Below are 13971 nucleotides of genomic sequence, written 5' to 3' on the forward strand. Positions count from 1 at the left end.
GTGTCCAAATGGTGACTCAGATGATTGTGATTATGACAGTGATTGTGATTATGGAAGAGCAAAAGTCCATGTCTGCCCTGCCCACTGCTGTGTCTACAGTGCCTAGCACCATGACTGGTACATAGTAGATACTCAAAATGAATGCTGAATAGATGGATGGGTGGGTGGACAGGTGGGTGGATGAATGGGTGGATAGATGGATAAATAGATGGATAGATAGGTGAATTAATAGTGAATGGGTGGGTAGATGGATGGGTGAGCGGATGAATGAATGGATAGATGGATGGGTGGGTGGATGCATGAATGGGTGAGTGGATGGATGCATGAATGGGTAGATGGATGGGTAAGCAAATGGGTGAGTGGATGGGTGAATGGATAGATGGGTAGGTGGGTGGATGCATGAATGGGTGAGTGGATGGAGGCATGAATGGGTAAGTGGATGGATGCATGAATGGGTAGATGGATGGGTGAGTGAGCGGGTGGGTGGATGGATGAATAGGTGAGTCAATGGATGCATGATTGGGTGGGTGGATGAGTGCATGAATGGGTGGGTAGATGGATGGGTGAGTGAATGGGTGGGTGGATGGGTGAGTGAATGGGTGGGTGGATGGATGAATAGGTGAGTCAATGGATGCATGAATGGATGGGTGGATGAGTGGATGAATGGGTGGGTAGATGGATAGGTGAGTGAATGGGTGGGTGGATGGGTGAGTGAATGGGTGGGTGGATGGATGAATAGGTGAGTCAATGGATGCATGAATGGATGGGTGGATGAGTGGATGGATGGGTGGGTAGATGGATGGGTGAGTGAATGGGTGGGTGGATGGGTGAGTGAATGGGTGGGTGGATGGGTGAATAGGTGAGTCAATGGATGCATGAATGGGTGGGTGGATGAGTGGATGAATGAGTGGGTAGATGGATGGGTGAGTGGATGGGTGGGTGCATGAGTGGATGAATGGGTGGGTGGATGGGTGGGTGAGTGAATGGGTCAGTGGATGAATGAATGGGTGGATGGATGGATGAATGGGTAGATGGATGAATGGATAGTTGACTTGATGACTTTGTTCTAAATCCTTGAGCTGAGAGCCACATCTGAGCATCTTAGTATTTAACATAATGCCTTATAGGAAATAGCTGTCCATAGAAGCTTAATGAACAAACACTTTCTAATCTAATTTAATCTAATCCAGTCAGGGAAGGCTCCAGGATGAAATGGGACTCTGAATGAGCCAGGGGCCTGGGAGACAAAAGAGCCAACCACTCACCTGGGGCCACCCCACTGTAGGACACTCCAGAGACACGAAGGAGGGGGTTTCCCTCATGGTCCTTGCCCTTCACCTTGAGGTAGAAGCGCTCCTTGGGGGTGTGGAAGGGCGGCCCGCCCCACAGCTGATGGGTGGAGCCATTGGAGAGGGGCTTCGTGGGCAGAGTCAGGAGGGGCTTCCCTGAGCTTTGTGCCAGCTCCACCAAGTCTAGGCGGCCGGGTGCCTTCAGGCCCGTGGAATTGATCACCAGGGAGATGGGGACTCCTGCAGAGGGAAGGTGAAGAACAAAGTGCTGGAGTCAGTGTCTGCCTCTGTGATCCCCCTCAAGTAGGGGCCCTCGAACCACACTCCAGGGGTCCTGCTTGCCTGGCCCTTCCTACCTGGTCCCTCCTTCCCTACCTACCCTGGTGCTGACCAATGCTGGGGGTGGGATAGGTAGATAGGGACCTTGCTACTGTCCGTGGTGCTGAAACACCACAGTCGTCCAACCATGGCTTCCCAATGGCTGCATCCCCTCTGACTGCACTGAGTTGGAGTCCCATGGAGTAGAACTGTCCTCCACCCCATTAACTCTGGTGTGGGCCATAATCAGACAGGCTTCAGGGAATGGCCTCAGATAAAGCAAACACCAAGTTTGGGGACTCCAACTTCTGACCAGACTCTCCCCATGTTCAGGTTTTCTTTGGTTTTCTTTACCGTCTTGATGGAAATGTGGTACTTTCCACACTATCCCAGAAGAGGCAGAACTGGACTCCAATTTCATAATGTCTTTTTAAATTTTCTGTCATCCAGGCTGGAGTGCAGTAGTGCAATCACAGCTCACTGCAGCCTCAAACTCTTGGGCTCAGGCAATACTCCCACCTCAGCCTCCCGAGTAGCTGAGACTACAGGTATGCACCACTATACCTGGCTAATTTTTTAAATTTTGTAGAGATGGGGTCTTGCTGTGTTGCCCAGGCTGGTCTTGAACTCCTGGCCTCAAGCAATCCTCCTACCTTGGCCTCCCAAATGTTTCTCTTTAAAAAAAATTATCTTGGCCTGGCATGGTGGCTCATGACTGTAATCCCAGCACTTTGGGAGGCTGAGACAGGCAGATCACCTGAGGTCAGGAGTTCAAGACCAAACTGGCCAACATGGCAAAACCCTGTCTCTACTAAAAATACAAAAATTACCCAGGTGTGTAGCACGCACCTATAATCCCAGCTGCTCGGGAGGCTGAAGCAAGAGAATTGCTTGAATCCAGGAGGCAGAGGTTACAGTGAGCAGAGATCGCACCACTGCACTCCAGCTTGGGTGACAGAGTGAGACTCCATCTCAAAAAAAAATTATCTTGGATATACATCTTTATCAAGAGCAGAAACCCAACAGGGTCACATGTGGCCTCCTGCACCCACTTCCACTGGGGACAGGCCAGTTTTCAGTCCCCGCGCCATCACTACACATAGGATATCTTAGCTCTCCTGGCTTAACAGTAGAATCAAAGTTTCCCTGCTTCTTCCCTTTCTGCTATCGGCAAAACAAACAAACTGAGCAAGCAGCCCCTTTTCACTTTCAAGATGTGACTCCTGGTCCTGGCAGGAAAACCGGCAAGGGCTGACAAGAATAACAAACATTAGAGCAGACAGACTCGAAAGAAAGCACTAAAGGCCTGGCTTGCACCATTTTTGGTCACTGTTCAGGGTCCAGAGTCAGCCTGACCTGATCCAGGCTCCTCCCAGGAGGAGCTGAGCTGAGCTGGTCCCTGCAAAAGTCTCCAAACGGCCCCACGGCAGGGACTATATTTTCCCAACTATAAATTGAGACCTTTGATCTGGCCACCAGATGGTATTTTCTGGCGTGGAGCTCAGGCAGCCCGCACCAGAAACCTGCCTCGGTGCCCAGGCTTCTCCCAGCGGAACCATAGCGGGCATGGAGGCATCCTTGGACCCTGGTGGGTGGCTCCGAATTGGATGCCTGTGCCTGCACCCTCAATATCCCCCCAGGCTCCTCCAAACTTCCTCAGTCTTGGGACACCCAAATGTCCCCCAGGACATTCCTTCCTTTGGAGTAAGGCACTGCTCTCCTTTTTCGTAAGCCATCAACTCGCTGGCATGTGTTCTTTCATTGAACTAGCCTGCTGTTCACTGGAAAACTGAAGAAGTAGGACTCTAGGCAGATGTGTTTTGACAAAAAGAAAGAAGAAGGTGTGAACTCAATAATAAAGGGCACAGTGTAAGTGTCCTCCAGGACACTGACTTTGGAGGCAGGGAGGATGTTCTGAAGGTAAATGTCACAATGTCACTTGGGCTGGGGCTAGTGGAAAGAATGCTGGCCTGGAAGCTCAGTTTACATCGCTGTGGTCTGGGAGCACAGTCCCACTTGGCCTCCTGCAGGGTCCCTTTCACAGTCACGCACAGCCAAGCATTCCCCCCCACACCTCCCCCCTACTTCCCAAAGCCAAGCCCCAGGTCTTCAGAGGCAGCTCAGCACTGTCTGTAGGGTCGGGGTACTGTACCTTGCAAGGGCCACTCGAGGGTGTGGTTGAGGTCCAGCAAGGGCTGAGTGGAGAAGCCGGCTCGGAAGTCAATGCTGCTGACGCCTGTGATCCTCACTGAATGGCGGCCACTGCTATAGACCTAGCGCAGGCCCAGGTCTCACATCACCAGAGGATGGGACCCCAGCACTCCAGCTTAGGGCAGGAGGTGACCAACCTGACCCAGCCCTGCATCAGCAGCTGGAATCCTCCTGCTTTTGTAGACACATGGGCAACTTACCTGCTCCCAAGGGGCCCAGCACGATGCTCCCCAAATGAAGGAGCTGAAGCCCCAGCTTACAACCCAAACCTGAGCAGCCCTCTTGAGGCTGTGTTGCCCCTCAGCTCGCCTCAGCCCCTGCAGGCCCTGTCTGTTCCCCTGAATGTCTAACTCCCTGCCTTGCCCTCCCCATTGGCATTACAGCTCTTGGCTCAGAGGTGCTCAGAGTTTGAAAGGCAGGAGGTGGTACTGCCACTTTACCTGCAGCACCTAGCACAGTGCCTGCAGAAGGTGCTCAATAAATGTTTGCCTGGTCAGCAGGAGCCCCCACGCTTCCAGGGCAGCAGCCTGCCCATCCCAGGATGCTCTGTTGGGAGCCAAACTGGCCCGCAGTCCCTGGCTCCCAGCACCTTGTAGATTATAGCAGGGCCCTCCTCTTCCTGCCAGCCCTGCCCCACTGAGCCCTCCCACCAAAGTTGCTGTTGCTTCTTTTACACATTCTTCACAGCTTGGTTATGCACCTCTGAACCCTGAAGTCATTTCTCCAAGTCCTTCTTAAATGTTCCCAAACAAACCCCAAACCACTCTATTTCTTCCTACTAGTACAAGGCAAAATGCCCTTTCTCTGTCCTTGACCCTTTACTTCTATTGATATGACCACATCACCACCCACACTCTAGTCATCAGCTTCCCGAGGCCACAGGCTCCCCAGGGCAAGCAGGAGGAAGATGGTTCCAGCCCAGTAAAGCTAGTCGACCTTTCTCCTGCAACCCAGTGCCCCTACCTTGATGGACCACAGCCCCGGATGCTCAGGCTTAAAGGCTACGACCTTGGCCGAGTCAGGGATGTTGAGAAGCACGTTGAGGCCCTCGTCCTCCTGCAGGATCCTCCCTGTGGAAGCCCCAAGGGCTGCTCAGTCCCTAACCCTTTCCTGGGGGTGGCAGGAGCCCCGCATGTCTCCAGGAATCCACAGTACACCAAACACTAGCCTCAGTCTTCCCGGAACTGACAAGGGGTCTTGGTGGTCCTCAGCCACTGCCTCACTCCACGCTCCACCCTCAGGGATCCCCAGGGGCAGACTGTGTGCCCGGCCTCTAAACCTGGGTGCTCATGACATCCTCAGAACACCATGGGGTCAGGTGACCATGTCTGAATCACACTGCCCCTGACTCTGTTGACCTTGATGAGCACTCAGCGCCTGGAACCCCAGCTTCCCATCTGTACAATATGCTACAAGTTCTCACCACCATGAGAATCCAATGGGGTACCATGGAAAAGACTTGGGGAGAGCCTTACGATGCAGGGACCGCCATTCCTTTAATTCCCATCGCCGGTTGCTATGGCCCTCCTGCTTCCTCGCACACCATGGGCGCCCTCTCTCCACTTCGTGTCCCCCCCACCCCATATTTCCCTATCCCTGGAGCCTCATGTCTGAAGCCCTGTCACCCCTGGTCTCTTTCTTTGTCCCATCCTGGGCTTCCACCTCAGTCTTGGGGCCAAAGAGGAGGCCAGCCCCGGGGTGGTCCATACCCAGCGGATCTTGGACTTCAATCTCAGGCCCTGGCCCACTCAATGAGATGGTGACCTCCTTCAGGCTGGGGTCAAAGGGGAGTCTCCATGTGTGCTCCCCCTCCTCCTCATGGTCTGTGGACAGCAGGTGCACCTTGGAGGCCTGGATCGCTGACTCCACCCACTTCAGCACCTGGAGGCAAGTATGAGGAGCTGATGCCAGCAGGTGCCCACAATGTCTTCCCCCTCCCATGGATTTTAGGCAGCATACAAACTTTCCAGGTCGCCCAAGGCCACCCCACTCCTCCATGTCCAACACCAGGCCCAATTCACACATTGTGACCCTCCTGGCTTCCATAGGCTCCAAGCTGTGAAGCCTGAATTGAGGCATTCGGAGGACTCAGCACAGAGGGAAGGAGCAAGGGTGTGTCCCTCTACTGGGAAGACTCTTCCCCACTTCTCCACCTGGCCTCCTTCCACAGCACCCACACTTCCTCCAGGAAGCCCTCTTGGTGTCTCTTACATACAATGAACCCTGGAGATCTGGAAACTCCCCCAGACCCATGTAGTTCATGACTGATTATCCCAGGGGCCTCCAACTGTGCTCCCACCAGGGCACCACGTTCCCTAAGCAGGACTGAGAGGCACTGCTGCAAAGACTTCAGGTCTCTTTTCAGTCCACAGAAGTAAGGAATTGCTGGATGGATTTTTGCAATATTGAGAAAACCTAAATCCTTGGTTTCTATAATTGATTATTCATTCTAAAGTCTTACATCTTTTGGACAAGTCCCACTGAGAATTAGATAAAAGGTAAGGACCCTTTGCCTGGGATATCATCCTATCCCTTAGGTACACATTTAGGGTATGACTTTAGGAGGTTCCCAAACTCCCTCAGAGATACTCCCCCTACCACAAACTGAGCACAAACTTATTTAGTTTCTCCAAATCCTGACATGGCCTTCAAGACCCTAGGTTCTATGGTCCTAGGCACCTATGCCAACCCAAGGTCACTGTGCCACTGCCTCCCCCTGCCTGCTACACTGGACCCCACCCCTCCCGCAGGCAGCCCCCACCCATACATGCCGTGCTCTTTGCAGGAATGCCCTGCCTCCTCATCGACCATCTCCTTGCTATACTTCGGCTCGCTGCTTGAAGAGGCCTCTCTAATCCTGAAAAGGCTCTGTTCCCTGATACATACTATTTTGCAGCAATCTGCACTCCAGTCATTCACATTTATTGGATTCGGGCTTCTCATCATTACTGGCCTGGGATCTCTGTGGGGGCAGAGACCCTCTGCTGTGCCCATGTGTGTCTCAGCCCTGAGCTCACTGCCTGCCAGGCACAGAGTGAGTGCTCAGGAGGCACCTGCTGGCTGCGTGAGTTCAGTAGGACATGCATCTCCTGGGCAGAGCTATCAGGCTGACCTCAAGTCCACCTCTCAGGCACCTCACTCCATACCCCTCCTCTCCCCAGCTCACACCTCCTCCTTTGCAATAGCCAAGTCACCTAGATTCCAGCAAGGAAACCAAGACAGAGGGAGAGGAAGGGAGCCCCTTCAAGTCTGGACCTTCTCTTTCCAGGCCAAGTTATCGCAAAGAGCGTCCATCCTGTGCAAACCCTAAAACTGAAAGACAGTGAGCTCAACCATAAAATCGGTACCACAACCACAGAGAGAAAAGAACATCTCCAAGTAAATTCCGAACCCGGCAGTTCAACTATCCTGTCTCAGTAGGAGGACAAGAACTGCAAAAAAAAAAAAAACAAAAAAAAAAACCTCTAGTGAGTAGATTTTATTTGGAAGAACTATCAGCATTGTGATTTTGAACCCATTTTATATATCTTGTTGGATAAAGCAAATAAGTAAAGATGTCAATATTTTCGGAATCAAGATTTTTTTCTTATAAACAAATGTAAGAGACAGCTGCAAGTATCAAATCAAATGAGCTAAGTAAAAGATCCACAATGTGAAATTTGAATTGGAAATATCAGTATAAGTTCTCCAGATAGAGATAGATGATAAATTGATAGGTAGGTAGGTAGGTAGGTAGGTAGGTAGATAGATAGATAGATAGATAGATAGATAGATAGATAGATAGATAGAGCAATTGATCCAGAAGCAATGATGGCCCAAAGTTTCAATATCAATGATCACCACCAGTACCTAGATCTTGGTTTCTAAATACCATTCCCCACGAGGGTTCCTTGGAGAAGTGGCTAATTCCAGGTCTGGGGCAGGCAATTTATAAGGTGAGCCTGGGATGATGGGTTATTCCATAAAACAAAGAAGTTATCAAAGACAAATAGGGACATATCAAAAGGACATAGGAACCAGCTTGAAGGAGCTCCCACTGACTAAATTTGGGACAACTTGAGCCCAAAAGAGAATAATAACTGTGCTCAATTGAAACACATTGAATAATATAATCCACGTGCACATAATGATACTCAAAAAAGAGAAAGCAAAATTCAAAACAGTAAAGCCTCCCCTGCCACGACTGAAGTGACTCCTTAATCAAAGAGAAAGAACTAAGTGTGATTCCGTGCCTTTTCGACAGAAATTTTACTTCAGAGAAACCAAATCATCCGTCACTTTTGATGCATAAAAGTTCTTCTTCTTGGAAGAATGCCCACTCATAAATGTGGGAGGAATGATGCAGTTAGGAAATCATCATTTTGCAACCCCTAATGAAATATCATTTCAGGCAAGAGTCCTCAGTGGATGCTAAAACTGTGAGATGAAAGGTTGATGGGAACTAGATGTCCGCACAGAGCGAGAACATTACCCACTTGAGTCATAAAGGCAAAAACGCGGCCCAATCATACAGAGAGCTGGCTGTCGCCACCCTCACCCAGTCATCAAACTTATCATCAGTAATAGTAGGATGCTCAGACACTATTTGCCTCCCGGTGTGATACAACAGAAGACACACTCAGCACCAACTAGGAAATATTCCTGCCAAAAAGTTCAGCCTTCATCAAATCAGACCTTTGGACTTATCCAGTTTGAGGGAAACATAGGGGATTAAAAAAAAAAAAAAGTGAATGCCACCACGAGGAAATAATCAGAAGAATCCAGAACATGGGACAGGGTACAAATCCATGCCTCTTGAACAGCTTAGTGTCATAAAAAAAGAGCTGATGGCTTCAGACCAAAGAGGACTTAATAGACATAACAACCAAAGGAAATGCACAGCCCTTGATGAAATCCTGATTTGACGAAAACAGTGATCAAAGACAGTTTGAAGACAGTTAGGGAAATCTGAACATGGGCTATGTATAGAATGATACTAGGAAACTCATTAATTTTATTAGACGATATTGTGGGTTATGTTGAAGACTATGTTTTTTCAGAAATCCATGCTGAATTATTTATAGATAAGGTGTCATGATTCAGCAAAAAGTATAAAGAGATAGATAAAGCAAGTCGAGCAGAAATGTTAACAATTGTTGAATCTAGTTGGTAGGTGTGTTCTTTTTACTTTTCTGCATCTTGGAAATTCTTCATAGTAATTTTTTATTAAAGTAAAGTCATTTAAAAATAACAAGTATGCGACCGGGCACTGTGGCTCATGCCTATAATCCCAGCACTTTGGGAGGCCGAGGCAGGCGGATCACCTTAGGTCACAAGTTTGAGACTAGCCTGGCCAACACAGTGAAACTCCATCTCTACTAAAAATACAAAAATTAGCCGGGTGTGGTGGCAGGCGCCCGTAATCCCAGCTACTCGGGAGGCTGAGGCAGGGGAATTGCTTGAACCCAGGAGGCAGAGTTTGCAGTGAGCTGAGATCATGCCACTGCATTCCAGCCTGGGTGACAAGAGCGAAACTCCATCACAAACAAACAAACAAACAAAAATCAAGTATGCAAATATGCTGTGACTTTAATATACACCTGAACAATCACAGTGGTATACTGCTGCTTGCCAACTCCAAGCTAAGGGAAACGCTTCCTGGAAAGCTGAAGAAGAAAGGCAAAGCCACATTCAGCCCCAAGTAGAAAAAGTTCTGTGATTGATTAGCAATGTCTGCCATGAATATGGGTTTTGAAAGTGGTGTCTTGCATGCTACTTATTGGTCATTCTTGCTCTAAATCATAGTCCTTCAGCTCTGCTTACCATGTGATCTTCTACAAAAAGGGAAAGGAATCCAAAGAATTGGAAAATGAGGTTTGTTTGTTTTTTTTTTTCAGACTGAGCTAGAAGATATGTGCCTAGAAGTTTATGGCTAGATTTCAACTATCACGTGACAAGAATTCTGTATTCTGAAAATGCATCTGTTTTCATAATTGGAGCTACTTCATTGTTGTATCTTGCCTAGCTTTCTAAGTAATGTGTCTCTTGAAAAGGTCCCACCTGTCTTAGCCAAGGAATGAGGACAAGGTTCTTCGTCCATGTGGGGGTGGACAGAAGGGAGCAGTGGCTGAGGACTCCCAGCTGGAGAGGCCCACAGAAGCCCGCCGAACACGTGAGGCAACTCCTCCAACAGCAAAGAAGCAGGTCCGTTACCACCGTCCCCTTCCCCCAGGCCAGGCCTTGTCAGGGGTCAAGAGGGAAGCATCACTGAGCAAAGCACCAGTCGACAATTACCCAGAGGAGTGACACCCGCTACTGTGTTGTAACTGCTGTTACAAGCTTGTTCTAGGATGTTCTGACGGAGGGAAGATGCTCGGCAATTCAGACTACTGAACCACAGAGAGGGCTGGGACACAAGGCAGAAAGCCAGTGACCCACAGGATGGCCTGCCCTGTAAGCATATCCCCACTTGGGAGTTGGGGGGCTGACCCTCTTGCCCACAGCAGGGCCAGACCCCCCTGTAGGGCCAGGCCTGGGGACATTGCCTTCTAGACCTGTGGTGCCCCCAGGGCTCCAGCGCAGAGAGCCTTCATTAAGCCAGCTCAGTGTTTATCTGGTGAAGGCAATGGCTTCCAGATGTTAGAGGGGCTGGGGGACCAGCGAGCCTGCGATGCACTGGGGCTCATCTCTGTCACCGATGGGGAAGGAACGAAAAATCTGGCACTGCTCCCCCAGCCAGATGGCTGCTGCTCGACCCTTCACAGCAGATAAATCACCCCCGAGGATCCTCCCAGAACACTTGACAGCCAGGGCAGCTGAGGAAGCAGGGAAGGAAAGCCAGGGGGCGAATGGGCCCCCGAGGCACAGATGAGAACACAGAGAATGGGGCTGTGGGTCCTGGGCCCTGTGCCAGGAGGCTCACCGTGAAGTGACAGAGAGAGAACCCTAGTCAGGGGGTTTTGCCCCTTGCCAGCTGGGCACCCTGGGCACTCGCCCTAGCAGAGAATCTTTTTCAGAGAGAGTTCCTAGTCTTCAGGGGGTGTTGATGGAACTGAGGGACATATCCTGGGCTCCACATTGAAGCACAGGGGCGTGGGATGGCATTTAGCCATCATGAACTCTTACCAAGGGCTTCCTCTCACCCTGGCTACCATCTCACCAGGTAGGGGCTCTTGTTAACCCAACTGCACACAAGAAGAAAGTGTGGCCCAGAGAGGTTGAGGACTGTGCTGGCGGTCACCCTGCAGGTAAGTGGCAGGGCTGCGAGGTCTGAAGCCAGGCCTCTTGCCCTGGAGTCCAAACCCTAACCACCTCCCCCTGGGAGGGGTCCAGGATGAGGTCATCTCTGGGCCCCTGCTGATGAATTTAATCAGAGCCACCTGGTCAGACGCTCCCCCAGCAGCTCCCCCTCACCCCCCCATCTTCCGCCTGCCCTTACTGTCTTAGAAGGACACCTTTCTCCTAGCAGATGCACAGAACACGGGCAATTCACCCTTTGTGCCTGCTGGTGCTGAACATGGGAAGGCTCCCAGCCCCCAGAACCGGCCGTGCTGGAACGTGTGAGTTGTGGGGTGGGGGATGCAGAGGAGAGCAAGAGGCCCAGTGCTCTCCCAGGAAAAAAAGACAGAGGGGCTTTCCCAGGCACGGGGGAGCTGCAGGACAGGCAAGTTTGCCCAGCTCTGCTGGCCCCACCCCCACCACTGTCGGGGCTAGTGACAGTGCGTTGAGCTGTGTCTGCCGGGGAACTTGGGGGAGGCTGCTCTGGCACAGCAGGTGCTTGGACTTATCTAAGTCCTAATAAAAAAGGCACACCTTTGGGGCAGGTTCAAGGGGCCACGTTGCCTGCCTCTGACATGATCCCCTGTCTGTTTAAGGATTGTAAAAGCTCCAAATTTCCCCTACCAGGGAGAGAGCCTCACCTTCCTTTAGTTACCCTGCAACCCCAAGGGGTGATCCAGGTACTAGTGAGGCCAACTTCACAATTGAAAAAAAGTGAAATGCTCCAAAGCAGTAAGCCCTAGCTGTGACTGATGGCCAACTCTGCACCAGCACTCAGAGCTGCACCTGGCCCGGGGCAGGAGCTCGGCAAACAAGGGGAAGAGAATGCATGACGCCTCTTGGGCTGCACTGGATGCACTCTGAAGAGGTAAAAGGATTAATGACACACGCATAGTTTGGAGCCTTTTGCAACTTCTGGGGAGTTCTCCCAGCTGGAGGCCCCTTGGCTAGGGTGAAGGCACCGTTCATCTCTCCTGGGAGGGTGACCGCAGCCCTGGCTGCCCAGCCACCTTCCCAGGCTTGCCGAATGTCTGGGAACATCTGGAAGAGGCTATGTCCAAGGCATTAAGCTAAAGAACAACAGAGCTCCATGCCCAGGAAGGAGAGGGTTCCAGGCCCCTACTTAGAGGTAGCCAATTCTGGCCACTGGTGGTCCTACTGAGTCAGACACATGCTGCCCGGCCAGACTCTCACAGCAGAAAGCTGGCACCACAGCTGGGAGCAGTGGATTTGCCCAGGTTCCCAGCCTCAAGGAAGAGGCTTAGGACAGCCCAGCCTCACACCTGGGCGAGTGGCCCCCATCGACCTGCCCAGCTGCCCTGTGTCTGATTTGCCCCTGGCAGGAACCAAGTTCCCATGCAATTGGCCAGATAGTTCTCCCCAGAAGCAAGAACCAACCCATCCTTCCACTGTAAAATGCCTCCCACCCGTGCTTGGGTGACTCGGTGCGAGGGTAGGCTGACATGCCAAAAAATGAAGCCTAAAGTGTCGCAGAGAACCATAAACGCCATCTGTCAACAGGGAGTTAAGGCATGCTAATCTAAACACACTCCTGGAGATAGCTCTCTGCAGCTCGTAAATATACACACACAAAACCCTCTCCCAGAGGCAACAAAGCAGGACTGGCTCAAGGCCATGGCCAGCCTCAGACACCCTGCCTCTCTCTCCTTCCTCTTACCAGGGACTTGAGCACAAGGGACCCTGTCCATTCACCAGCTATTTACCCAGCACCTGCTCTGAGCTGGGAAATCTAAAGTGCTGGGAAGGCTGTGGCCATCGGGACTCACAGCCCAGTCCTTGGAAACTTCACGGCCTAGTGACATTTACGCACAGTTATAAAGTTATGATTATGCAAAGTAGCACAGCGAGCTGGGAGGGGCACACAAGGAGACCTAATCTTTTTTTTTTTTTTTTTTTTTTTTAAGACAGAGTTTCACTCTTGTTGCCCAGGCTGGAGTGCAATGGCGCGATCTTGGCTCACCACAACCTCCGCCTCCCAGGTTCAAGCAATAGGAGACTTAATATTGAAAGGAAATCAAGGAAGGTCTCCATGAGGAGGTGCGCTTAAGCCAAGACTAGGAAGGTGAGAAGGAGCCAGGAGAGGAGGAGCTCGAAGAACGGGCCGCACCAGCAAAGGCCCCGGGCGGGGAGGAGCGTAGGACATTGGAGAGATAGCAGAGAAGCCAGCAGGGCAGCAAGTTTGGGCAAGGGGATACCAGGGGGACCAGAAAGGCAGAGGGGTCAGATAAGGGGCTGGACATTCTCCAAGGGACAAGCGGGAGGGACCTGGTGGTGAGATGTGCCTGTGCGGGATCCAGTGGTGTGTGGGAGCCACTTGTGTAGGCTCCGGACAGCTGAGTGTCAGCGTCACTTCCCAACTCTGACTTGGAATCAGCCGAGGTGGGAGCATTTACACCACGGAAATGGGTGTGCTTGTCCTTTCCGGAGAGAGCGTTGTTCATCATTTCCCAGCTGGCCCCTGAAAGGACCCTGTGCTCCTGGCAGCGGATGGGAGTGTGGGGTGGAGGGAAAGCAGGGACAGCCCTGAACAGGATGATACCATGGAGCCCCGAGAGGAGGAAGGACAGAGCCCTGTCCAGGAGCAAGGCTGGGTGGCAGGTGCCTGCGGAGCACTGGGCTCTGAGTGAACGCAGATCCCGGCACTGTAGGCCACACAGCAAGCCAGCCCCTCCCTGCCCAGTGCCCAGCACCACTGCCTGGACCTGAGAGCTCCTGTGTTCCTCCACCCACCCCAGGTTCCCTGACTCTGGGGAGACACTCAGAAGATGCCCCATACCCACATTTCTGCCACAGTCTCTGGGGCCACCTTGTCAGCCTGGACCAACTGCTGAACCCAGGCCATCCCAAGGGGCTGCGTCAAGCCTCAGCCTCTTTA

General features: G+C 51.6%; 1 protein-coding gene across 6 annotated transcripts in view; it reads right to left on the reverse strand.

Annotated features, from left to right (window-relative positions):
• Window positions 1–13971, reverse strand: part of HMCN2 (hemicentin 2) — a 169643-nt gene that overhangs the window by 134420 nt on the left and 21252 nt on the right. For all 6 annotated transcript variants that reach the window (XR_010148824.1, XM_016961863.3, XM_063788167.1 and 3 more), the window contains exons 5-8: window positions 5528–5699; window positions 4782–4888; window positions 3760–3880; window positions 1266–1529 (exon numbers count right to left, since the gene is read on the reverse strand). Coding sequence is in view for 5 of the 6 variants with exons in the window: in XM_016961863.3 (XP_016817352.3) it covers window positions 1266–1529; window positions 3760–3880; window positions 4782–4888; window positions 5528–5699 (664 nt within the window). In the remaining variant the exon portion in view is untranslated. The remainder of the gene's footprint in view (window positions 1–1265; window positions 1530–3759; window positions 3881–4781; window positions 4889–5527; window positions 5700–13971) is intronic.

This window comes from Pan troglodytes, chromosome 11, assembly GCF_028858775.2.
Source record: "Pan troglodytes isolate AG18354 chromosome 11, NHGRI_mPanTro3-v2.0_pri, whole genome shotgun sequence".
Classification (NCBI taxonomy): Eukaryota; Metazoa; Chordata; class Mammalia; order Primates; family Hominidae; genus Pan; species Pan troglodytes.